The following is a 26199-nucleotide window of genomic DNA, read 5'->3' on the forward strand; positions in this document are numbered from 1 at the left end:
ATATCATTTACTTAGACCGTATTTTATTTTGGTCCCCCTAAATCCCACTTTTGTACATTCGCTTGTGAAGCTCCTCGACAAACAAAAGGGTCTCCAGAATGACAAGTTCTTGATGCTCAAGTATTCATACACCATAGCTGTAACAATGTGGCCGCATGCACACTCCAGTGAGGTCATTCTGTCAGCGCTAGTTTGTACACAGTTGTAATTATATATATGTATAACTACAAAACCGGAAAATTTCGAGTATTTCACTCCTGTGCCACTATTCGTCTGAGCCAATCTGTTATAAACCTATGATCGGCAGTTCACCTTCAGGCTGCATGCAGGATAGAGGACGGGAGCCTCGTGTCTTCAATTCTAAATATATTCCCCCACCAGCAAGCTCGCTTTCTGCATATTTCCCCTCAGTCAACAAGTCCCCGACAAATCTCCAACAGCTACGATGCCAGGAAAAAAATGGAAAGAAAGGAAAAATACTATGAAAGATGGTGATGTGATACTGAAGGACAGGAGGCCCAATGATATAATTATACCGTGAGTTTATTCATGCTACGGACGATCATGCAACTTATTGAACGTATCATTCAGCGTAATGGGGCCAACTGGGGTCGGGAAAAGCACCGTAAGACCACAACCCAACCTTATTTTACGGGCTAACTTCAACGGTTAGTTCATCAATACTGCATGCGGAAAGGAAGTGACCGCTGTTGGTCATGACTTGAAGTCATGTACCGCTAGCATCCAACACGCAATCTGTGAATGTCCTAGCGACCCCTCCCGCCGTGTAATTCTCGTCGACACACCCGGTTTTGATGATACATACGTAGATGACTCGGAAATCTTGAGGCGCATCGCTGTTTGGCTGGCAAGTTCGTAAGTACAATTACCATTGATGAAGTATGTAGGCTCATAATGTCGATCATAGGTACGGCGACAATATGAAGCTGTCCGGTATCCTCTACTTTCATGATATCAGCCAAACGCGGATGTTTGGGACTTCGCGCAAAAATCTTGACATGTTTCGAAGGTTGTGCGGTAAAGATGCCGAGAAGAACGTCGTTCTTGTGACCACAAAATGGAGTGAAGTCCAAGAGGAGGTGGGAAAAAGGCGTGAGCAACAGTTGAAGAGTAGCTTCTGGCAGGAAATGATTCAACATGGGTCACAAGTCGCTCGATTCCACGAGCCAAATCTACCTGAATCTGCTTGGGATGTCTTGGAGCCCATTCTTGCAAATAGGGCAGAAGCTGTCGCCGTCCGCATTCAACAGGAACTGGTTGACTTGGGAAGACTAATTCCAGAAACCGATGCTGGAAATGCCTTGCGTGCCTCATTGCAGGAGCTGGCAGCTACGCATAAAAGGAATATCGAGGGACTGAAGGGGAAGGTCAGAGAGGACGAGCAAAGACGAAGATTGAAGGAGACTGAGAAAGAAGTTTATGAGCTCTTGAAACAAATTCGAGAACTCAAGGTGCCATTCGGGAGGCGGCTGAAGAATTTGTTCGGTCTTAGTTAGCACGAATCCTTGCGTTTTTTTCGTAATCTCATGTTATCAATACCGTGACTAGTAGCACTGGTATATTTATTATTTATTACACACAATGACTCACTGTTTACACATATAGGATCATCAACGTTTAATTACTAATACCGCCCGCGTCCGCAGAAACGTTGTTGGCGTTCTGGGGTCGACCGGTCGATCGTGCATTGTGTGAGGTGCCGGTTGCTCAGGCCTGCAGGAACGCTCAAAAGGAACGGCACCACATGTTCAGCCGAGCGGGTCTCCACCAGTTCACTGATAATGATTAATATTGGCATTATCTTGCAGGACCAGAACTACTACCAGGTTGTGGATTCATCAGTCACCCGACTGAAGGCATGGATGAATACGTCCAGGAGAGGAAGGCGAAGTTTGGGTGGAACTCGGCATCATGATTAATATTCTTGAAGGTGCAAGCTTCGAAAACCTCTGAAGAATTGGGGCAACTTGAAAGGCACCGAATACACCCCCGGCCCACAGATAGTAAGGACTACGGGAAAACACTATTGAACGTCGGCAGATCCACGTCTGTCGTTCCTTTCGAAATTTGCTCCGAGCTCGGTGGCTTCCCCAGGTTCAGCTCCTAGTAAGTATAAAGCAGACCCCATTCGCATCATCGCCTATTTCATGCCGCTGCTGCATCATCTATAAGGCGCACTTCTCCACTCATTCTCCCTATGAGAAAGCATCCCATATGCAAAATAGCCCTGCACTTTGGACTCAGCCTCCCTCTCAAGCTCGTCATGAGTTGTGATCATTGACACTATCTCCGTGTAGGACCCAAAGTGCTCGAAGGCCTCTAACCGCGCTGGTTGATGGCATATCACCACTTTCAGTATTGAAGAGACAGGGTGGCATGTTTTTTTTTAGTAATTTCTTTGCTATTTCCCCGACTGTCATCTTAAGTGACTGTCTCTGGCCTGACATATTGTGCTGCAGGAAATTCAATACATACTTGGCTGTCCGGAGAATACTCAACTTACAAGTTGTGCTGGAACCGGCAGTTCCGCTTATGTTGAGAAATGTATTGAAGGGCCCGGGTGATGAATTCGAGTGCTATGGCTCAGGTGCAGTATCCAGACTGAAGACAAGAGAGAATTTCGAGACAGTGGCAGCGACGAATTATCATAAAACCTAATATGTATAAGGCGACATCAGTTGTTGCTACTTTCACATTGAAATACACACACCTTAACAAATATTTGCCCTTCAGTTAAGACGACAAGGTAAGACCACAGACCCTTCAAACACCACTGCCGTTCGAGCCAGGAAAGGAGGTAACGATTCCAAAAAAGCTTGAAATATGTGGTCAAGCCTGTCATCTCGTGGATTTGGATCATGCGGAGATGGACAGCCCAGTTTTGACAAGCATACTTGAGAGCCTCGGAGGCTGATCGACTCCGTTCCAGTGCTTCGTCTGCGAATGTCGTAAAGGCATACATAGCATACATGATCTCCTCATCTATTGGAAAAAGACTTGGTGATGAAGAGGTGGAATGATGGTGTCTTAACGCCAGGAACATTGGAAACATCAGAGAATCCGGCAAGTTCTTGAACTGCTGGATGACTTCGAAAGCTGGCAGTAAACGCATTTCTGGCAAGATAATATGCCCGTTGATTGCTTCCAGTGTGCTTGAGAATTCCTCCAGTACCGCCTGGACAACTTGCCCTTCCAGGGTCTGCAGCCAGTCTCTCCCTCCCTGTGTCCGCAGCCATTCTAGCCCTCCTGCGGTCTGCAGCCAGTCTCGCCCTGCCTTGGTCTGGCGTCACTCCACCAAGGTCGGTGTCGGCAGCCAGTCTCGCCCACATGGGGTCTGCAGCCAATCTCTACCGTCCCTGGTATGGAGCCAAAATTTCCCGCCCGGGGTATGAAGCCAGTGTCGCCCATCTTGAGTCTGTAGCCAGTCTTTTACACCCGGGCTCTGAAGCCAGTGTCGCCCACTCGAGGTCTTCATCCAGCTTCGTCCGCCTGAGATCTGCACCCAGGCTTGCTTTCCCGGGGTCTGCACCCAGGTCTGCTGGTCATCTTGATCCTGAAGCCAGTCTTTACCAGCTTCAGTCCACAGCAGCCACATTTTCCCTGCATCGGTCTGAAGCCAGTTGCGACCCTCTACAGTCTCTAGCCAAGATTGTGAATGTGAACTGCGATCTCCCTGAAGCCATAAAATAGCGCTAAGGACTGACAGTGGCTCCGGTGGCTGAATGAGGAAGGCCAATGAGTATTTTAATACATGGGGGATCTCGCGTTCCATAGCGGAGCTCTGCGTCTCCAATTGCGAGAGGGCATCAAGAAGTGCAGTGTTTTCTGGAATGCCTTTCATCATCAAGCGAAAAGAGGAATGTGTGAGTAGGCGGTGAGGTGATGGCATATCGTGTACTTGACGGAGGCTGCAGTTTAAGGTATCTGAAACATAGTCGCGAATGGAGGAATGATAGATATTCACGGGGAGAGTGCTGTCTGCAGGGATATCCATGACAGACCGCAACTGCATCAGAGTTGTCTCGACATCCTTGCCCAAACCAGGGCCAAGCAGTGTCGAGATTTGCGAGAGAGGCAGAGGGTCTGTGAGAGCAGCAACGACGGACAAGTGCAGATATGCTCGCTTAGGGTCGGCACACGTAGAGAGGATACAGTCGTAGAATTTGAACGCCTCTGTTCCTGGTAGCAGCTCGCTTGTTAGCTCGAGCATCAGCATCAGCTGATCGTAGGGATCATTGTCTTCATTGTCGATAAACTTCATCATCGTAGACGCTACAATGAAACGTCTGCCCGCTCGGCTTGCAAGTCGCTCAAGTTGTTCAGTCGATGGTTGAGGAAAGTCAAGATGGCGACTTCCCAGTTGTCCGAAGGAATGCCGCAAGAAGATATAGATGTCATTGTCGACGTTAGCGCTGTCCAATGAGACGATGCTACCAATGCCCTTTCCAGAGATTGTCGCTGGTATCTCGCACATCAACGACCGCACTTCTTCATTTTCCATGGCTCTACATATATGTAATTCCGAGCGACTTGTAAGAAGGATGTGGATCGCGGGCAGATCAGGCTCACGAAGAACCCGTGCAAGGGAAAGGATGAGATCTGCAAGCTCAAATTCGGATGTGCACTCATCAAGGGCATCAACAACAAAAGTCAAAGGTTGACACCCGCGCAATCTGAGGTGAAGCCCACGGAGTGGTTGGAGAAAGAGCGTCTCCACCTGAACGCGGAGAGACTTGCTGGGATCTAAGAGAGCAGGATTGTCGCGGATCGATTTGCTCACGTCCGCCCGGATGCTGGGAAAATTACTAGCAAGCTGATAAACAAGTGTCGCAAAAAAAATATGCGGTCGTGCAGCGTTCGGTGTGTTTTCGGGAGAAAAAGAATGTTCCTGCGAGCCGCTTTTCGACATTCGTCTCCTCTGTCACTTTTAGACTTCTCATCCTTTCAGCTACTGTGAACGCAACGGCAGACTTTCCAACTCCAGCAGTACCATGTAGCCAGATGAGTCCACTTTGCTCTCGGTTGTCTAGTAACCTGTAGATGTAGTCGAGAAGGTCCACCCGAGTCCCTTCCAAACATTTCGGGTGGGGCTGTCGTTCACGGGAGTCATATTCTGCACCATGGACAGCGACTTGGGACAGCCTCGCCCAAGTTCTTTCGAGCGATGACAGGACTGCTAATGGGTTTAGAGAGTAAGAGAGGGATAGGATAGAAATGCTGACAATAATCCTGATTCATTTACGATGGTCGTGACACGACTGTGTATCGGAATAGAACGAAATACTAGCTGTGTTTGAGAGTAGGGTTAAATATCATGTTGGCGAGTCTCAAGGATCAACGTACGACGGAGATAGATATTCTATTGTCACGATCTCGGGACTATGAAAAGCCTGCTGGGTGGTGGTGGAATGCGCGGTTAAAGAATGAATGGGCTTCCATCTGCTTCAAGGTCACGAGGCTGCTGCGCATGTTGACATCAAACATTGCTGGCGCTCATCTGCTTCAAGGCCGCGAGGCTGCTGTGCATGACATCAAACACTACTAGCCCACAGGGGCTGCTGCTCGGTACCGTACAGCAGGACAGAACTGCCAGATGACGGTGTACGTTGGAGTCTTGGGATCCAGAGGTCAAATTTTGTGGACAGACTTGAGAGTTGAACGCACTTTAATTTAAATGACTGAATTGACATAGACTTTTCGGAGCAGTCATTTTTCTTTCCCGGTCCCATCTCCTACGGTCAACTTCCATATAGAGTAGCACCTGGAACCTGCACTGCTCTTTGTACTGCTGGCATGCTGCCAGTCCTGTGTGTGTGTGTGTGTGTGTGGGCGCGATAAAGACAAGCAAAGGACAAGTGTGGGTACTCAAGAGTTGTTGTGGTCGTCTATTTGGCAACAGCTCCCATTCCTAACAAAGCCAAACATTTTCTCCTGACTCTAAGTCATCAATTGATCCGATTTATGTCCATGATGGACTACGTAGAACAGCCGAATAGTAATCTGGTGCGTCAACCCACGTTACATCAATTCACTCTCACAATCTCTGTTTAGATCTGCTGCATCTGCCAGTAAGCTCACTACCTGTATTAAGACTCTTGTAACACAGTTTTGTGTAGTGCCCCATTCACAAATCCTACGACCGCCCGGACATGCTTGCACACATTCTGTCATGACTGTATCGCAGTAGCCGTACAACACTCCCCGCAATGTCCTATAGACCGCTCCTCGCTTTCACTTGACGATCTATCGCCAGCGAATCCAATCGTGAAACACGTGAGTGAGATCCGTACTAGCACAGCACAGGAAAAATCACTGACATAAAAGCCTCAGCTTGTGGATGAACTCATCATCGAATGCCCCAACCGAGTATCTGGATGCACGCAGACATTCCAAAGACAATTATTATCTGCTCATGTCAAGGACACCTGCCTATACGTTGAGATCCCATGTTCGGAAGAGCAATGCGATAAGCTCATCCTTCGGAAGGACGTTGGTAAGCATAAAGACGCTTGTGTGTACCGCTCGACGCAGTGCGACGGGTGTGGTACGACTATCAAGTACAGCGATCTCAGTGTTCGTGTCTATGACAATTGATTATTAATCTACTCACCCAAGCGTGGATAGACTCACAACTCGGAGTGTCCTTCCAAGTCTGCAATGTGCAATTTCTGCTTCGAGGAGTTCCCGAGGTCACAGTCACAAGCGCACGCTGCCACTTGTCTCGATTATGAAATTTCATGCACGCAGGCTGACAATGGCTGTTCCTGGACTGGTCCCCGGCATCAGCTCTCTGACGAACACATTCTCTCCTGCCCATACGAAGCTATCAAAGGATTCTTCTTCATCAACAGTACTCAACTATCATCACTAAATACGGAAAACGCCGCTCTCAGACAAAAAGTCTACGCACTCGAATCCGTCGTCCAGACGATGCGAAGAGACATCCAAACTTTCATAAACGTCCTCGGTCCATGGTACCGGTCACACATCCAAAGCCAAAGCCCACCAATCGCTCCCTCATCCATCAACGCCTTCGATCACCTCTTCTCGGCACCTCCCGGTCCTTCTTCTTCCTCCTCCAGAATCACTACCAATCAAGCTCAACCATCTTTCTCCGCAGATCACGGAGAACTCACGGCCCATAACGACATCGACGCGCTCGCACCCTACTTCCCACTCCCACACGAACATGCATTCCAAGAATCCCATAATTATCCCCGATCGCGCCGATCGTTCAGCGGGATCGTAGATCCACACTTGTCTCAACGCACACTGCCATTAACGCCTGTTGCACCTCTTAATCTCAGTACCTCCCTCGAGGGCTCGCTGAGTAGCTTACGTGACTCCATAGCCGCCGTATCCACATCCGTCGATTCCTTAGCACGTCGAAACGATATCGCCCTCACGAATGAGAGCATGCGTCTGAATGAAGAACTTGGCTCTCTTAAATACGCCGTTCACGGCATACGACTGCAAGTACGTTGCGCTTGCAATCTTGTTATCTTATCCATTCATTTTATCTCCATTTCAATCTGCATCATGCGGCATCATTCTAATGATTTTTTTGGGCGCAGCTTCACCGTTTGATGATGGACAGGAATGCACAGGTGACAGGGAGAGGTGGAGAACCGCCTTCAGGTCCATCCGGCAATCAGACTATCTTTTACCCTCCGATATCAATGATGACACCTTCGTTTCCTGGACCGCCTGGGACGAAGCTCTAACCAAGTTCTAGTCCTGCGGTTTATGGGTCGTTCAATATCCTGCTATCTTACTGTAATTGATTATGATCATATGTTTATGGGTTTCGTCCGATAGGCCACTGCTTAAACCGAATACCAGTCTTTCTCTAGATTGGGGTGCAGGCTCAAGAGTCTCGTCCGAGTCTCTACCAGTCTTCGTTTCAACTTCTCCGTAATTTGAAACTAGCCATGGCGGCCATCACACGGCCTACCCCTGTAGACGACGCGACCCTGTCGATCCCCCAAGACATTGCACCAAGACAGCTGCGACTGAATTCACAAAAGGATTAAACTAAGTACATTAATTTAAGTAGAGCCAGAAACCCGAGCAAAATCGCACGAAACGAAAATATGATGGGATAAAGATGGTGTTGGTTGAGCAAAAAAAAAGAGATGGAGATGGAGATAAGAAACTAAAAAAATAGAGGCAATACGAGACTATGGACTATGATGGACGACACAAAACAGAGAACAGCAAGCATGACCAGATAACGACGAGCAGAGGGGAGTAGCGAACGAACGAGTGACAGGGTGATGGACAACGGGACGAAAGGGACATGCTGGCAGTGCAAGTGCTGAGTGTATCAGTATGAGTATTGAAAAAAGTAAAAGTAAATAAAGTGATGGACATAAAGCACAACGAAACGACAGGTTCGAAAAAAACCCACGAGACCATGACCGAATTAATTTGCAGCGACCACGGAATAATAGCAGCGAGCAAAGGCAGTAGTAAATTATGGTACATGCGAATTCCAGACGGACGGACGATGAGAATGGCAAGATATGGACAGGGGTCCAGGAAAGTCGACGGCCGCCTTAGCTATATCCACTAAACCGCTCCCCACCATGCCCCACGCTATTTGAAGGAGGTACAGCAAATGTGTATTCAGCCGGAGGCGACACATACGAGCTCATACCGCCACCGATTCCAATATTAGCAGACGGAGCAGAGCTCAACGCAAAACTGCTCTCTGCTGGGTACTGCAACCCAGGTTGGGCGTATGAGGTCTCCGTGGGAGGAAACGTGCTATCCCGCGGAAATGGTGGATAGTTTCCTGTGTGGGAGTATTGGTTGGATTCTGGGGCGAAATGATATGCGTTGGACGGGGCCGTCGTGTCTACAGGCGTGGGATATGAGGAGTTGTGTTCGATGTTGTTCTGAATATGATTGTGCGGCACTCCTTCTTGGATGGTGGGTATACTGGGCCTGCGGCTTGCTGTGGCGGGCTCCGTGGGACCTAGATAGGTGTTGGCGCTAGTTTCAGGTGGGAGCTGCGTAGCCACACGTCAGCATCTCATCAAAAACGTTCGAGGTAAAATGACTAATTACAGGATTGTAACCAAACGAAACCTCGCTCGTTCGCAGACCCGAAGGACCAGGGTCCTTGTTGTATCCAGGGTGTGGACTTCCGCCGGGTGAAACAGTGGAAGCAGGGGAAGAGTACCCTGGTTCCTGTGATAACAGGTGCTCCCTGTGTTGGTAGGAAAATGAAGACGCGGCGTTTAAGTGAGCCTCATTGAGCGATCCCTGGCTGGACCGCATGTTCAAACCGGACATACGCGTTTCGAGGTTGGATGCACTGTAACGTAAAAAACATCAATGAACGAACGTATCGATCGCAAAAGCGCAGCCTACCAAGACCCTCTCCTGCCATTAGAATCGAAATGATCGACGCCAACACAACTGCTGACGTCCGAATAAATTGCACTGGTCGCGCTGGTGTCGCTCCCACAGATGCTAGCAATCGAGCCGAATCTAGATAATCCAGTAGAACTGTACGAATCCTCCGTGTCCTGATCTGCCTCGTTGCGAGGAAACGCCCATGCGTGCATGTTCCCGGGAGATTCTGCATCCGGTGAGACATGTGGAGGGGACCCAGAAGTCGGAGCGCCAAACTGGAAATCAGGCTTTGGCAGGGGTCCAGGAATAGGCGACGGGAGCGCTCTAGAGCTCATTGTAAAGCGGTTGTCTGAGAGCCGGCGCGGCACGTGCGAGGACGGAAACGGTGGACGAATCTCCGGTACAAGGGAGGAGCGAGTAGGCGAGAAGACATGGGGCTCTGACGCTCTATGAGCCAAAGAAGGGCGGGTGTAAGGGCTGTAGGAAGTAGAAGAGCTGTAACTTGCTGCACGTATGCTTGGCCCACCGAGGCCGGATGGTGGACGGGCCATGGACTGACCCGACCCTGCAGGAGATATGGGCGGCCTGAGAAAGATCGCGTCATTCTTCTCCTTTGCAACGCGTGCGAACGGATGATGCATGAGCCTAAGGAGACTGACGTCCATAGACTTGCGTCTATCTGGGAAGTGGGAAGACGGCTGGCTGGCGTCTGTACTTGGCGTGGACATGGTGATTGGCAGCGACCCTCTACGTGTGTTCAGAAGATCATTATTGTCCTGCCAAGTCAAGTCCGCTGGCAAATGGCGAACATGTGGGGGAATTTCGGCAGGAGTGGCTGGGTTACTGTGCCAAGCTTCTGTAGGGGGCGCAGGAAGAGAAAAGGAAAACTTCGTAAGAGGACTTTCAGCTGTTGGTGATCGCTCCACTGGGTGTGGCTCTGGTGAGGGTGGTTGATCGTCTTCTGCAGGGTGCGTGGGTTTTTCCGTGGGGGTGGAAGAATTGGAAGAGTCATTGGGGGAGGTGTCCCTGGAAGACTGAGACTTTTGAGGAGAGAGAGCCGAAGGAGAATCCTGCTGAGTCGAGTCCTGAACTCTTTACGAAGAGCCTTGTCCTTTGCACGCCTAAGAGAGAATGAATGAATAAGTTGAATTAGAAAAGCGAATGAGAAGAGAGCGCAACATACCTGTTTTGAAACCACACCTTTCGGTGGCACACGAGATTAAGCAGTGAGGACGCGACAAATTGACGTTTAGAACGCACCTGGACCGCACGTGGAAGCATATCAAGTTCTGCTGCTAACTTTTTACGCAGGGCAGCATTTGGTTTGTATCTTTACGAAATATATCCTCTAGGACCTTGAGCTGTGTACGAGAGGTACGCTTTCTATGCTTGACCTCGTTTGGAATATAAGGAAAGAAAGTTCTGAAGTCGACGGTATTTGGGTCTACGCCTGGAGGGAACAATGAAGGGATACAGGTAGTTCCAGTGGTATACCTTGAGCTTTGGTCCATTTGGTTTGGGAGGAAGTAACTGTGAGAAGGAGTAGGAAAGAGATCGACGCGATATAACGCGGAAAGAGGATTGGTGTGGGAGGGAGAGAAGCGAGAGTGAGGCTTGGCAATAAAGCCAGGGTCCATATTATAGAGTTTACGATCTTCGTTGACACAAACAAACTTTTATCGATTTGAGCCGTGAACTTGAATGTCCCATAAAGCTTTTGAATAGATAATCTAATGAAATTTTAAAGGTAAGTAAGCTCCAGTAGTTAGATTTGAACGAACTTGCCTTACTATGGTTGGAAGAAAATAAAAAAAAGTTGCAGTTCGTGGCTGTGGAACGTTGCTAGGTCGATAAGTCTGGGGTCACTATGTCAAAATAAACTGTCAGTCCAGGGTTACTGCCTCAGGGACGACGATGACGAACGGAGGAAGAAAAGAAAGAACGATGAACAAACGAACGAACTGCGGTTAACGTGTCAGAGTGGTGAAGAAGAGAAGAAGAATGGAATCGTCAATTTAATCGACCCCTCCCTTGAAACTCTTAGTGATCTTCAGATTCTCATCAATGGCAACATGATGCAACACGCAGATCCAAAGAACTACTACTGTAACTCTCCGGACAGGCCTAGAGCCACCATAGCATACTTGGGACATCGCCACCCCTTCTTCTATCATCTTTCCGCGGATGAACCCTCTCCCTCGATGGCTAGGGTCCTACTTCTTAAATCAAACTAGCTATCTGATCCCCGTCGGAGCCAACTACTAGCACTATCATATTGCGCATAAAATCTTAATATTACGAACTATGTATGGGTTACGCTTTATCGCTATGTATAACAAATCCCTTAGTACCAATTCACATTCGAGCCCTAGAATGTGGTCAGACAGATCATGTGCGTGGTAGGTATATCAATATATGGATGGATGGAGGACGTGAGGTAGGTCATAGATATCGTGTGGTGAGTGTAAGGCGGGGGTGCTCGATGAGTTGCGTCGATCGCAACCTAATATGTTATACTGGCAAACAATGTCCCAAGAAACGTACAACCAAAATTTCACATTTTGAGGATTTTCTTCCTTCCTGTCGTGTTTTTATGGGCTCAGGTCCATGTCGTCATAGTCACGGCCAAGGATCTCCTCCAAGAACGTATTAGAAACACCTGCAAGTGGGGATGCAGCAAACAGCGAGGTGCCATCCCGTTTGGCTTCCTCATATGTGCGTTCCATAGCCGCGCGAGCTCGGCTTACAACAGTATGAGCGCAAACACCGTGCACATCTACACGTCTAGCAGAATCAGTTCGCATCATGCTCTTGATCAATGCAAACAGCTCCGGGCTCCCGTCCAGATCCATCTGGCTGAAATCTTCCTGCCGTAGTCTGTGCCATCCATCTCCCCTACAAACAAACCATCACTACTTTCCAAAAGGAAAAACCACATGTCAACTCACTGATCAGGCACAACGATATTCGTGGCCGTTTCTAGCATCGTCATCCCAAGACTGCAGGATCATTAAAGAATCAGGGTCCACTCTATGCTCACGTCCATATCCACGGCTCAACATACCTGAAAATATCGGCAGCCTTGCCGTATGTTCCCTGTAGAACTTCCCGCGCGAGGTAAACCTTATCCCCCTCGCGTTCGAATGCGCCCCCAGGTCGGGGCCACACCGAGGCCATTCCAAAATCCCCGATCTTGAATCGGCCTTCGCGAGTGAGGAAGATATTTGCCGGCTTGAGGTCTAGATGGATGATCCCTGCTTCGTGGATGAAACGCAGACCCTGCAGGCACGAGGTTAATATCCAAGAAAAGACATGACAAGACGGAAAGTGGATGATAGACCATAAACAACAACAACTTCTCAGACCACATGAGCGGACCAAGTGAAGATATGCATGTATAACGGAAGAAAAAGAAGGGACCCGAAAAAAGTTTTTCCGTTGGCCCGCAGGTACTCACGTTGCTCAAATCCGCCATTATCTTCCACACCCGCGCCTCGTCCAGGCGCGGAAAGGCCCGCCCGTACTCCCACAAGAATCTCGCAAAATTACCAAGCTCACAGAGCTCTGTGCGTATAAAAAGCGCGTCGTCTTGCTCCCAACTGTCCACGTACGTCAGTACGTTTGGATGAGCACCCCGCCCCGATAGATGTGCCAATATGTCCACTTCCTCTCGTAGTCGCAGGCTGTCATCATATGTCAAGATAAACAAAATGTGCGAATGACATAACAACCCACCGATGCCGAGGACCTTCAAATGGCTTTGATCGTTTGACAGCCCACACGGTGTCCTCAAGCCCGCGCCCAATCTTAGCGCGCACTTTGATGACCTTTCCAAACTCCCCACTCCCAACCTGCTCGACCTCAACGAACTCCTTCTCGAAGCGACCAGCGTCCGAGACGTTCCTCACGTGCTCGATAACAGACATCTTCCGTGACCGTGGTCCAAGCGGAGAATGCGAATGAGTGGCAGATATTTTTGAGGGCAGATGCCGCGCGATCGTTGGGGAGTTCAGTGAGATCATGGAGCTATTCGAACTCGAGCGTGAGCCCGTGGTGTCCATGGTTAAAGTACGGGCTGCAGGTATTGGCCAGTCTAAACCATGAAATACAATGAGACGACCGATCGTAAATGAACGCGGAGCCGGACGCACCTTTGAGATTAATGTTTCGCCGTGTGGGCGTGCCACCTGTGCTTTCCCCACTCGAGAACGCCCCACTGCTGCTGCGGCGCATAAGCCACCTCCCAGCGGGACGGCCAAGTCCTAGACCCTTGTACTGCTTCCTCGAACTGGGACTTATAGTTTCATCGTCCTCTTCGGTATCCGATCCACCAGTCTTGGTCGTCATAGTGTTACCTTTCAGAAGCGGGAGAGGAAATGCAGCAGGCAAACTCTTCCGTGGCTTCTTCGTATTCCCCTTCCCCCCCTCCACGCCATCAAACGAAAACCCAATCTTCGATGCAACAGCACTCTGCCATGGTCGCCCACCATCGAGCCCAAAGTGGCTCTTGAGCTTCTTCACAGGCGTTCCGGGTGGTTTCTTCCCCTCGGAAGCAGAAGGCTTCCCACCAGCCTCTAAGGTACGTAAGATGAATGCGTCGACGTCGTCTTCGTCATGATTAAAATATTGATATGGATGGGATTGATTGAATGAATGAAGATGCGCGTCGTCAACACCCGAGATCCTTGGCCAACCGGAAAGTGCACCAGGCACGACTCCAGGTGTAACCAGATCATCGCCGTTATCATTATCAGAGTAAATAGAGCTCGAACTCCTGCTTAACGCCGAATTTCGCGCGGGAATCGACTCGTCGTCGCTAAGGACGATGCCAGAGTCGCGTGGCTTATACTTGGAGGGTAGCAATCCTTCCTTGCCTTTCTGTGATCGTGGAGAAGGGGTTCCTTCTGTGATGCTAAACACAAACGAGGATTCAGTTGGGCCTTCAAATAACATGTCCTCGTCATCTGAGTAGACCGTGCCTGGACCGTCATTCAGAGGCGAAGAGTTTGGCGAGGGTGTGTCCAAACCCGACCGCAGCGTCCATGGCATTGGGGCAACGGAGACACCAGCCGAGTCTGGACCGGCATAGCTATGTCGATTCGACGGACTGAGATGGGACTGCATGCACAGATCCAGAGTAGCGTCGACGGAAGAATTAGTTCGCTTGCGTGAGCACTGCACGGATTGAGGGATTGAGGGCCCGAAGAAGTGAGTAGCCGAACTATTGGATGCCATTCGGGCGAAAGCGCGGGGGCGGGGCTGAGAATGCAAATTGAGACGGGAGGGTGGCTGAGAAAGGAAGGGATTAGGGCCGCTGGACCCTGTGAGTCGTCTTCGTGGTACAGGGGAGGGCGAACCAACAAAGGAAGTGGGCCGATTGCGATCGCGAGACACAGAAGGAAATGTTATCGGCACAGTGGGTGGCTTCGTATTGGAACATTCAGCCTAGAGTAAGGTTTTGTCAGCACAATGGAATATATATAAATGCCGATATCGGTGTAGCTTCTAACCTTGGGTGACGGTGAGTGGTTCACACTCTCGAGGAGTTCAATGGAAACGGGCCTCGAACGTGCCCGACGCTTGATAATATGCCCTCCTGGAGAGATAGCTTCAGTTACCTCATCCTTTGAGCTACCTTTCTGTGGCACTAGCGCAGCGTTGATAAGGAGAGATTTTTTCGGGCTAATAGACCGGGATTTGCATTTGCGAAGCGCAGGTAGCCTTTGTACAGGTTCTCCGTCGGAATCCTGATCTATGATACCCCAGTCCTCATCTGAGTCATCAAGATCTCGAATGCGCAGCCGCTTCATTGTTTCTGCCTGTTTCTTGAGAAATGCGTCGGTATCAGCTTTACTCTTTGGCTGGGGGGTAAAGCGAGGTGCTGGCAGAGGTGCAAGACGGTGGAAGGCGATACCAGATGAAGGGTCGGGTTTCGGAGCAGAGATATTAAGAGGGGTGCACGTGGCTGATGAGACGGGACGCAAAGGCGTAGAGAAGTCGCCACCGCCGGATTGCGCCGATTTGCGCTTGGTACCTACGCCCACACGATGTGCAGGCTGCGAATTGAGTTGCTTTGCAGCTAGTATAGCACGATGGGAATCCTTGACTGGCGTGAGTAGTGGCTGAGTGGACGCGTGGTGAAAGAAAGGGGAAGATACAGCGGATGAAGAAGAGAGAAAAAGGGTCGCTTCATCGTCATCTAACATGATTGGTTTGATTGGTTTAGGATGTGAGATGGGGTATAGACGGTGCACTAGAGGGGGTGATTTGAATGGAGATTGTAAGAAGATATCGCTGTCATCGTGGTCCTGCTCCTGAGCCAGTCTATCTGCTTTATGTTGGGCATCTGTTGGAAACAGTGGTCGTCGTCTAAGAGGAGAAGGTGTCAACATTGGTGACAGGTGCTCAGATGACACCTTGAGCTTTGGGGGAGTTTGATAATGGGTTGTGCAACATCCTGGGGATATTGGAGAGACGCTCTGGTCGCGTGCTCTATTTCTGGATTTTTGTACAGAAGCTATGTACTGTGGGACAGACGTCGAGACGAGCGCCGTCATCGTCGCTGTTGTGTGGTTTTCGTCGTCTTCGTCGCTGCTGTTGGCGTCGTCACTGTAATCAACGTTGGGGAGGAACAAAGGTTTGAGAAGAAATCAATGACAGTTAATTTACAGCAGTGCGTTTATGGGCCGCTTTCTCGACCGTGAGAATACCGCTTTGTTCCACACTCAACAATGTCATGTGATCGTGTATTTGCATCCGTGGAATCTTTTTTCTATTTGTCCCTTGTCAAGTTGCTACTCTGTCGTCGTATACACGAGGCTACCAACCGTTGCGGTTATTATTTCGTCACTTCCCATGACAATTATCCGGAGCCTAAATAGTTGTCCAGCTACCAGTGAATAGCGCAGCCTGTTTGTTTCGCGGGTCTTCAGAAATTGAATGAAACTCGCCTGAAAATAGGTTCGAGCTCTTGGACTCCATATGCACTGGCAGTTGACATTTATGCAGTTTTTAGTTGTAGTTTGGCTGTGGTCAACCAAATTCGCGGAACAAGTCGCGGAAATTAAATGTCTTCATATGAGATGATCCGCCTATAGCTAGCGCCATTCTCTCGTTCACCGTCTCCTGCCTTAAAATCGGATGCCACCTCAAAAATTTCATCTCCTTTCTTGACGCGCATTATCAAATTTTGGTTCCGACGTCTCTTCCACTTGCAAGCGGTTATACATCGTCGTTGGGTTACGACCACAGCTTTCGAAGTGCCACACATTGTTCCCAGCACATTGTTTTTGTGCTATGACTACAGCTATGAGCATTTTTCCAGTACGTACGTACTACGTATGGTTGTCCTAAGCAACTGTTGAAATTTTTGACATCGTTTTACTATCCCGCCAAGACATGTGCCCTGGGAAAGGTATTCGCCGCCCTGCCCAGCTCTTAGACTGGTGTCTAGTACGAGGCGAACTTATCCAAACCGAATTGCCGACGTGAGACCTCGCAGTGCATCGCCGAGTCGGACCCGCACAAGTGCTCGAGCTCCCTCGGCTCGGAACATATTGAAAATAATTAAATGAAATGCAATTAGGCCGGAGCCCTGTTATTTAACGGCACAAGTGACTATTCATTTTAATTTTTACACTAGAGCGAACTTCTTCGACAGGGTCCCTGCTTACTGTTCATGCATATGGTCTACCGGTTTTGCGAACTGGTTTTACGAGTATGTACAATTAATGTGCAATTGGGTATCGCAGCCGCAGCGAGCCGCAAGTCACCGACTCCCTCGATCGGTCAATTATTCATTTCCCCGGATGCATGTACTCGACGATCTATGCGTCGCTACTCATTTCTGGTGTCCGGCTGGCATTTCCCGGTAAGAGTCGCCCAACGCTTTGTATTCCCAAGCCATCGAGGTTACAAGTAGTATCTCACGTTTGCTCGGCCCATTCCATGTTCCCTATTTAGCCGCACTGTAATGTCAGCTGTCACCTCCATCTCTTTCTCGACGCGTGCCGAGGATTGGAGGCAGCCGAGGCACTTAGCAGCAGCGCCAAGAGCCAACATCATACTTAGGTTATCCACATGGCACGAAGGCATACAAGCAAACCAGACAGGATCAGCATTTAATGTGGTTACAAGAGGTGAATGCATGTCGGAAAGAACCACACTACTAGTAGGCTGATGGGCAAAGCGCTGGAACACAGATGCCACTGTCTCCGAGTCAGAGCCAAAGCGAGCGCGTGGAACTAAGTGTTGATCTGTCCCAGGCATACCAAAACGTTGGATGCGGCACCCTGTAATGGACGTAACAAGCACCCTTGAAGTGAGATCGAGCAAAAGGCATCCACGTCCCACTGACACAATGGTTGATATTCGCACCGTCAAATGTCACTGCCTGAGTCCAGGTGATCACCTGAGCCATATCGTGGCACTTCGAACTTGAAGATGACTTGACGTGGTCGATGAGGCCAACTGTAACCATGCAAGGGCTATAGCGAACACGATAGGATGATCCTTAAAATAATACGATGCAGCGATATTGCTTGCAAAACACGCCATGTTGCGAAAGGGGTCAAGTAAGGGAGTTGTCGGCAGAAATGACGGTACGGTAATATCTTCTCGCGGTTACACAGAGCGTCGGCATTCTCGCTTACTCCACACTTCGTGAGAGTCGGGAATTAACGTAACTCTCGCGCGACAAAAACGGTCCCGCAAGCACCAACTAGTATGACGCGATCGACGCTTAGCCTTAAGTCCAGGCACACTGACTGAAGCCACGACCGCTTAACTTTATCGTTTCAACCACTATGAATCAATGCTGCGAGTACTGATGAGGGTGATATCATCTCGTGACGGTTTTCCGATCTATGGTAGCCCATGCTTCATGCATGTCTCTGAAAGTCCGAGAGTGAGCCTTTTCATCTCTCTTTTGCGATAAAGCAAGTTACCAGCTCCCTAACAGACCTGCGCGGAGTCGGTAGCAGACTGATAAACCGTCTTTTATAGTCCTGCATGATCTGGAAGATTCCCGTTAGAGATGCCATTCGATGCAAAAACTCCCAAACCACTCACTCACCTTGGAAACGCATCCGCCTGATTGGAGCAAGGACACCTAAAAAAACTCGGTATGCACTGGCACTATTACTTCTTGGAGGTAAATAGGAATAGAATCAACATTGTGTCGGCTATGGTCAATGAAACTCCGGTGACCAATGGTTGTCGAACACTAACATCCATACGTGGAGTCAGCCAGCAGTCCAATTGCCAATTCTTCACTAACGGTCGTCAAACTTCAACCATGGCTTAGTATCTTGTGAGTACATTCAAAACAGATAATCAGTTAAAGGGTGGTTTACACTTCAGGACGGATGGCAACATATGCGCTCGCGCTCCTCGTTGCTCACAACGTCGATTCTATCAGAAGTCAGCGTCAAATTGTAAATGGATATACTCTGGCGAACCCTGGCTGCGAGTATAGTGTCGACTCGACTGGCTAGTGCTGAGATCAACTCTCCTTGCTTAGATCCGATTTTCTGCTTGCGATGCAAAGGGGAAATTGGCTTCAAGCTCAAGCGCTCAAGTTGGGCACGAGATTCAACAACATTCCGCCAGCCCGAAATTAAACCACCGGGTTCGCACGCATTTTGTAGAAGTAGCAAAGAAAGTCCTGGTCAATTGAAGTGGGTTTGTTTTTGCTAGGCAATGTTTATGATCGTGCTGAATCAATGTTTGGGAGCCCGACGACCAAGGACTTATTCTAGAATTTGATGACTAGGATGTCGCAATAGTGGATCAATCAATCATGCCTCGTACGGTGACAGATACGGATGTGGATAACCGCTCCAATGACATCAAATGGCGTATTTCCTATTGGTGTACAACCTTTCGGCGTCTTGGGTCTACTATTTATGATGATTCAGAAGTGCTTATGCTTGGCGACCGAATTCCGCACTATCCGTTGACGTCTACCGTCTACCTGTTGAATGTTTGATACAGTCTACCAAATGAGAGGCCGTTATCATGTATGTGCATACAACATGTGCGGGTCTATCATGACCTTACAAACCTCGCAGAAGGCTACTATCCTCATTGCAGCCATTGAAACTCTTGTTTTTGGTAGAGACTTTAGAGTGAATGACTACGCAGTCCCCGCTAGAGTTACCCATCCAGGCGTGACCGATAGTTTGGTCTCCCATCTCACCCCTCTCCCATCTGTCAATGTCTGTGCCAGCTACTTATGTCCTTCTCTCCCCCCTGAGGTAAATAAAACTCCGACAACGTTGAGCCGAACAGGGCCGCCGGTACCTAGACGTCTCATTGGCTGACTATGGTGTTGTTCCGGAGGCAAATATTGATACATAAACTAGTATTGCATGATAGAGTCAGATAGACGTAGCTAGACTTTGTGAAACTAATCAAATTTCATTGGCTGACTGTCACGGTCATGTCTTTGTTCCGGAAGCATTACAAACTAGCATTGATGCTTTTAGTTTGACTTATCATGATACACCAATATCATAGCTAGGTTTCGAGCGGGTGCCGTCGCAATTCGGATTATAGATGCTATAAAACCATGATACCCCATACAACGATTCCCGATCTCCATCCGATATCGACTGCACTCGTTCACATATTGATCATCTACAAGTTTCCGACGTGGTTCACGGTGCTCAGTACTTTTCATAAACTCTCAGATCAGCATTCTCTACCATGGTATCATCCGAAGCACAACCAGCGGACGTGTACGATGTCATCGGCCTTGGATTTGGCCCAGCAAATCTTGCTGCTGCTGGTGCGCTACTAGAACAACCAAGAGAGGTATGTCAATCCGATGTACCAGTACCATATCTGGAATTCATCGGCATCCTAGACCTGCCCGATATCTGTATACAAATCTCTCTTTATTGAGCGACATCATGAATTCAAATGGCATCCGGGTATGCTTCTCCCAGGTACCCGTATGCAGATCAGGCAAGTACAATTTCATGTCGATCGCATCTTGGAACTGAGGAAGAAACACAAGTTTCCTGAAAGATTTGGCGACCTTGAGATCGCCACAATCTCCAATCACCTTCGTTGCATACTTGCACTCCCAAAACCGTCTAGTGGAGTTCATCAACCGGAATTGCATGACCCCGACTCGGAAGGAATACTCCGATTACCTTGCCCATGTAGCGCGGTACGTGCAAGGTCAAGGCATCAAGGTTGCGTATGGCGAAAATGTCATTGCAATTGAAGAAGGGGGTGAAGGCACCGTGCTGGTCCATAGCATCGTGCTTACCACTGGAGAAACTATCGTTCGTCGTGCAAGTCAGCATCGATTCATTGCAATGTTGCCATGCAGGAATTGACTGAGGATTGTTCAGAAAATCTAATCATCTCGCCAGGAGGCTCACCACGGGTCCCGCGGTGTATTCAGAGCATCTCACCTCATCCTCGCATCATTCACAGCTCTGCGTACGTGTCTTCTGTAGAATCGATGTTGGACACGATGAAGACCATCACTCGGCCACTTAAAATCGCGGTCGTCGGTGCGGGGCAGTCCGCAGTGGAAGTACTGCTCGACCTTCAGTCGCGGCTAACTAGCATGGGCAAGAGTACCGGCCAAGCACATGACCTCCACCTCATCATTCGTGGTGGCTCATTGAAATCGAGCGATGGCGGCCCCTTTTCGAACCAGGTATACAATCCAGAATTTGTGGATGTTATGTATAACCTGCCGAGTGATTCTCGAAGAAGAGTGATGGCGGACTACGAGGGCACAAATTACGGGGTAGTAAATCCGATTACACTTGATTCAGTGAGTTGCATGTCTTTTGCTAATTTATTGTGATTCAAGGATGCGACAACAGCTCTTCAACGTCCTATACGACCAACGTGTAGACGGTGACATCGCTAGACGCAAGAAAAACGCACTGGCTGCGACCGATGCACATATCACTATCGTAACTTATAGTAACCTGGCGTCAGCGGAGATTAGCACGCATCCTTCGCAAACCTCCACAGAAACAGAAACACCTACATTCTCGGTTCTTCTGCAGAATACCCTCACACAAGATTTCTCCGAGGCGACATATGATGCCATTGTTTGCGCTACTGGCTACGAGCGAAATTCGTGGCTGAGCCTCTTGAAATCATCCAGCTTAGGCAAGCATTTCGGTCTGTGCGCTACTTCAGATAACACGCGCCTCTCTGTGGAGCGCGACTTTAGAGCGATCATAAACGGGAAGAATGGCGCGTTTAAAGCGGCCACGAACGGAATAAACGGTCATTCACGGACATCGGTCACGGGCATCAACGGAGAGAAGACACATGCACAATATACATCTACGGAGACCAAGGATTCTGGTGCGCTATCTAATTTCTGAGTAACTGAGCATTTTTCTCACCAGTATGACAGATACAATCTTTATCTCGCGAAGTCATAGACTTCTTCCACTACCGACGGCTAGTCATGGACTTATTCCAAAGATCTACTTGCAAGGTTGTGCAGAGGAAACGCATGGGATAACAGAGACGCTATTGAGTGTGGTGGGGATTAGGGCCGGAGAGGTGGTGGAAGACTTGTGTTCAAATTATTAGAGAATTTGGGGACCTGCGATTTGCAGGATACAGATTTGAGCTTTTATAATAACAGTTAAGACACTTTTGATTGATGGCCGGAACCCCTGACGCAGTATGTGTTCAATGTTACTGTAGAGATACTTACTACGAGTCGTTCAAATTGCTGCACGGCCCGTGTTAGAATTCTTGTACTATATATCAATATGTACTAGTAGTAGATTATCGATCGTCCAACACGAGAACCACGCGACAGGTCGCTGCTGCAAGGACTCATCATAAGATTATATCTTGCGCATCGAGTGGATGTGGATATCGTGTGGACGCAGTGAGTCCATCATTGACATGGACACGGCGCGACATGGCAGCCCTCGTCTAGTGTGTTCATTAACATGGCGGATTAAAATATAAGTTTTTAAAGCTCGATAGCCTTGATAATGCCTGATACTTTTTCTCGAATTGCACGTATAGCTTCAGGGGCACACCGCTTTTGGAAATGACTACTTCATACTTTTCATACATTGGCTCGCACGCAACCCCACATAGTAATTCTAGCTTTTGCTCCCATGAGACTGTCTTATCCTTGTTTATCCGAAGCTAATCACAATGACCTTGCACTTGCACTCAGGATAGCCCGGCACTCTTTCTGTACCGCCTGTGATTCTTGTCCTGGTCTGCGACCCCCAGCAAGCGTCGAGGTGGTTCTAGATGATGATATCCACCAAAAGTCTCTACTTGGCGACCTAACACAATACGGCTCCGACGAAGAGGATGGCCCCGCATACCTCGAAACATGTATATGTGGCCACGATGTAGCAGACCACGGTAGTCAACTAGCCGCCTTGGGACGGGAGGAATTTGCTCGTAGAGCGCGTCTTGCAATTCGTATTGATGAACTTCTTCAAGTACGTCTTCTCTCACGTCATTATATGCACGCTGAGTCACAGCACGCGCACCGTGTCAGGAAGCAGACAGGCAGCTTGATTTTAACTATACAGATGAAGACATCGACTCCCTCAGGCAACAAATGAAGACGTCCATCTCTATGGTTAGCGTATCGTCTCCTTCCATCCGTACGTCATTTACATCGATCCTCCCTGCGACCTCCTCAAAATTTTCAGCACAATCTTCCCCGGTTGATCGACCAATGTCCCCGGATTCTTCCGTACTCAGTGACGAGCCTCCACCTTCAAAACGTAGACGACTGTCCTCCTCTTCACTCAGCGATGAAGATGACGATGATGACGACGACGATAAGCCTTTAGCCGCCCAAGTTGCAGATTCAAATGCTGCGGCCACAGGAACGACTTCTAGAAAGACTGTGACGCACAGAAGCGGGAAGAAGACCTCCAGTATGAAGTCAAAAGCGCAGACCGCTCCCACGGGAGACAAAAGGTCAGAGAAGAATGGCGTTGCCAATGGTCGCAGCTCGGATCTTAAAGTAAAGGTCGAAGATAAGATGGATGAGGGTCAACTCACACGCCTTGCGACTGGAGTTACGGTAGACACGGGGCCAGCATCATCTGCTGTAGTAAGTTTTATTACTATTTCTCGCTTAACTGACGCTTATTCTGTCAAGCCTACTCACAAGCCAGAAAAAGCTGCTTTTGTGGAGCTGCGCAAGGGAGTTATTGAGATAACTGCAGTGGAGAACGACCGACAGCCGCGCTCTACAGTGATTCTCACTGGTCTAAAGACCTTGTTCCAAACACAGTTGCCTATGATGCCGCGCGAGTACATTGCGCGTCTAGTCTATGACCACAACTCGAAATCACTCGCGATCATAAAACGTGGTTATAAGGTCGTAGGTGGTATTTGCTATAGGCCTTTTCCACACCGTGGCTTTGCGGAGATCGTCTTCTTTGCTACTGCATCCGTGGACCAAGTGAAGGTAGGCAAAGGCCTCGTCCATCATGTATGCGACTGCAGCTTCTATGACAGGGCTACGGTGGCATGCTCATGGACAACTTCAAACAACACATCAAACGTACATACCCCGAAGTGATGCACTTCCTCACCTACGCCGACAATTTTGCAGTAGTATTCTTCAAGAAGCAAGGCTTTTCGAAAGAGATCACACTTGATCGCTCTGTGTGGGCAGGGTACATCAAGGACTACGAAGGCGGGACGATCATGCAATGCACCATGTTGCGCAAGGTCAATTATCTTGATAAAGTCAACATCATCTCTCAGCAACGAGAGGCAATCCTCACCAAGATCCGCGAGATGTCGAAGTCGCACATCGTATATCAGGGTCTTTCACAATTCCAAGAAGGTGGTCTGGAAGGAATCACAGTGGATCCTAAGGAGGTCCCAGGGCTAAGTACGTCATCGTTTCTTTAAGTGAGTTGGCACCTCCAATTTGTTGTAGGAGAGAGCGGTTGGACGCCCGGCATGGAACACAGGTAGGTTGCCTTTTGCGGTCTGAGTGGGTTGTATGTAATTTCTTGCAGCACACGTTCCGGGAAAAGTGCCGAGCACACACAAATGCAGCGGTTCCTGTCCGATCTTAAAGCCCATCCCCTAGCCTGGGCTTTCTTAAACCCAGTCAATGCCGATGAGGTCCCAGATTACTACGGTGTTATCAAGAGACCTATGGGTCTGTATCAAATCCTCTGTCATATATTTTGCATTGACATCTCCATCAGATTTCAGCACGATGGAACACAAATTGGACACGAATCAGTACTCCTCACTGAAATTCTTTCTTGACGATGTTCAACTGGTGGTCGATAATTGCAAGCTGTACAACCCCGAAACATCGATATACCATAGGAACGCAGTAAAGCTTGAGAAATTCATGAAAGAGCAATGTCCAGAATATGCAAAACGAGGGTCCTGAGGACAGTTGTCTTGTTATACTATCTTTATTAATTCGCATCTGTATTATTTACTATAAGGATCACCATATGTGTATCGTATACGTTTCTTTCCGCTCGCCCATCACTGAAGTATCACATTCTTATAGGCCTCCACTACACCAGCGCAGAAAACCTGCCCGAAACCACCCCGAGCGAACCGAATGTGATACGGCAACTGGATAACGACATCAAGAATCGGCGTACGCTTCGTATCCAATGAAAGTTGGCTTCACAAAGTAATTCCGTATACTCATTGCACGGATATCTATGGTTGACCTTGCGAAGTCAAGAACAGTCAAACATTGGAACAATCAGACCATAAGGAGTTACTGGCGATTTATCGCCCTAAACGTGCTCGTCGCCAAAGTTTAGAAATGATGTTTCTTCAGCAGACGCGAATAGATAAATTCATCCGCCAGATCGACATGAACCGTTATTTGAAAGACACGGGCGTTGTGAAGTATTGATGCTTGATGAGCCCATTCCGTGATGTGATTCATTGCTAACATCTGACAAGGGCCTTAAGCTTCAACGTCCAGCTGTATGGGCTTAAGAATCTAAATTTAATCAAGAACGATTCAAATATCGGATCGGAAAACAAGGAAAAGGAATCGGGTTTGAAATTTGAGAGATCGTCGATATCGATTGGACTCAAAGTCATAGATTTTTGCAAATTCGGTCTGTTTTGATCAAAAATGAAATACATCGATGCACGACTACTCACAGCATGCATAAATAGTGCACCGGCGACAAAATGGACCCTGCTCATGAAACGCAGGGATGATGCTGGACGACTTCAAGATCAAAGTCGAGTTCCATCGAATCAAGAAACTAGCGATGCAACACCATTTGTAATCACTGGGGTGATTTCGATGGGTCGAATTTTCGTGTCTTTGGCCTTCAAGAAGCGCATTGTTGCTGAGACCTACAAGGAGGCTACCACAACAATTTCTCTGTGATAAACCTTCTTCCAAACCAGAAGAGAGGGCTCCCTGCAATCCTTGCGGTTGGCGAGAGCTTGCCGTCGTGAAGCAGGTACCGTCCCGGGTCAAACTGGTCAGCGTTAACACAGTTGCGCGACATGGCCTCTCGGAAAATGAATGAGAAACAGTGGTAAAGGAACTTTTCTTCAATGTACGGCCAAGTATCCTGGTCTGCGAAAGCGGATAGCGCATCACTGCGTATGCCTCAGTCGATTTCAGCTCGCATCTTCCCTTGGACTTCCAGAAAGAGTATCATGACGATCAGTGTCGAGTGTTGCCGGTGAATGACAACTCGGACCTTGATGTCAGTTGATTTGGGACCGACAAAGTCACAAGAAATCAAGTGAATATTTTTGTCCGCCCATGTCCGTTATGCGCGCGAAACTGCGGCAACGACTCAGAAATTTGACAAC

The 26199-nt window shown here is 48.6% G+C and overlaps 8 protein-coding genes across 8 annotated transcripts; 5 read left to right on the plus strand and 3 right to left on the minus strand.

Annotated features, from left to right (window-relative positions):
• Nucleotides 1-267: 267 nt before the first annotated feature.
• F5147DRAFT_665513 (P-loop containing nucleoside triphosphate hydrolase protein) lies at nt 268-1828 on the plus strand. The gene is made up of 4 exons (XM_041435116.1): nt 268-537; nt 592-625; nt 674-876; nt 929-1828. The coding sequence occupies exons 1-4, from the start codon at nt 446-448 to the stop codon at nt 1515-1517; spliced, it is 918 nt and encodes a 305-aa protein (XP_041299656.1). The 5' UTR covers nt 268-445; the 3' UTR covers nt 1518-1828.
• Nucleotides 1829-2666: 838 nt separating this feature from the next.
• On the minus strand, nt 2667-4930 carry F5147DRAFT_767298 (uncharacterized protein; the record flags this gene model as incomplete). Its single annotated transcript, XM_041440867.1, has 3 exons — nt 2667-2675; nt 2732-3291; nt 3349-4930. 3 exons carry the CDS (start codon nt 4928-4930, stop codon nt 2667-2669), a joined length of 2151 nt encoding a protein of 716 aa, XP_041299657.1.
• A 1038-nt stretch (nt 4931-5968) lies between these two features.
• F5147DRAFT_665522 (uncharacterized protein) lies at nt 5969-8031 on the plus strand. Its single transcript, XM_041435117.1, has 6 exons — nt 5969-6024; nt 6073-6089; nt 6138-6294; nt 6352-6594; nt 6646-7497; nt 7596-8031. The coding sequence occupies exons 1-6, from the start codon at nt 5983-5985 to the stop codon at nt 7743-7745; spliced, it is 1461 nt and encodes a 486-aa protein (XP_041299658.1). The 5' UTR covers nt 5969-5982; the 3' UTR covers nt 7746-8031.
• Nucleotides 8032-8579: 548 nt separating this feature from the next.
• Nucleotides 8580-11021, minus strand: F5147DRAFT_767300 (uncharacterized protein; the record flags this gene model as incomplete). Its single annotated transcript, XM_041440868.1, has 5 exons — nt 8580-9035; nt 9094-9343; nt 9400-10454; nt 10645-10683; nt 10740-11021. The coding sequence occupies 5 exons, from the start codon at nt 11019-11021 to the stop codon at nt 8580-8582; spliced, it is 2082 nt and encodes a 693-aa protein (XP_041299659.1).
• A 527-nt stretch (nt 11022-11548) lies between these two features.
• F5147DRAFT_665530 (uncharacterized protein) lies at nt 11549-16024 on the minus strand. The gene is made up of 7 exons (XM_041435118.1): nt 14895-16024; nt 13536-14829; nt 13120-13477; nt 12842-13067; nt 12449-12663; nt 12333-12383; nt 11549-12279 (listed from the first exon to the last, which is right to left on the minus strand). Exons 1-7 carry the CDS (start codon nt 15939-15941, stop codon nt 11976-11978), a joined length of 3495 nt encoding a protein of 1164 aa, XP_041299660.1. The 5' UTR covers nt 15942-16024; the 3' UTR covers nt 11549-11975.
• Nucleotides 16025-18683: 2659 nt separating this feature from the next.
• On the plus strand, nt 18684-19260 carry F5147DRAFT_122671 (uncharacterized protein). The gene is made up of 2 exons (XM_041428140.1): nt 18684-19065; nt 19118-19260. The coding sequence occupies exons 1-2, from the start codon at nt 18823-18825 to the stop codon at nt 19154-19156; spliced, it is 282 nt and encodes a 93-aa protein (XP_041299661.1). The 5' UTR covers nt 18684-18822; the 3' UTR covers nt 19157-19260.
• Nucleotides 19261-19870: 610 nt separating this feature from the next.
• Nucleotides 19871-22199, plus strand: F5147DRAFT_665551 (L-lysine 6-monooxygenase (NADPH-requiring)-domain-containing protein). The gene is made up of 6 exons (XM_041435119.1): nt 19871-20199; nt 20252-20352; nt 20405-20691; nt 20748-21181; nt 21234-21729; nt 21782-22199. The coding sequence occupies exons 1-6, from the start codon at nt 20092-20094 to the stop codon at nt 21961-21963; spliced, it is 1608 nt and encodes a 535-aa protein (XP_041299662.1). The 5' UTR covers nt 19871-20091; the 3' UTR covers nt 21964-22199.
• Nucleotides 22200-22453: 254 nt separating this feature from the next.
• On the plus strand, nt 22454-24920 carry F5147DRAFT_665558 (uncharacterized protein). The gene is made up of 7 exons (XM_041435120.1): nt 22454-22847; nt 22907-23473; nt 23522-23833; nt 23884-24265; nt 24314-24347; nt 24396-24541; nt 24591-24920. The coding sequence occupies exons 1-7, from the start codon at nt 22509-22511 to the stop codon at nt 24782-24784; spliced, it is 1974 nt and encodes a 657-aa protein (XP_041299663.1). The 5' UTR covers nt 22454-22508; the 3' UTR covers nt 24785-24920.
• The last annotated feature ends 1279 nt before the right edge of the window (nt 24921-26199 follow it).

This window comes from Suillus discolor (assembly GCF_016758755.1).
Source record: "Suillus discolor strain FC423 chromosome Unknown F5147scaffold_2, whole genome shotgun sequence".
Lineage (NCBI taxonomy): Eukaryota > Fungi > Basidiomycota > Agaricomycetes > Boletales > Suillaceae > Suillus > Suillus discolor.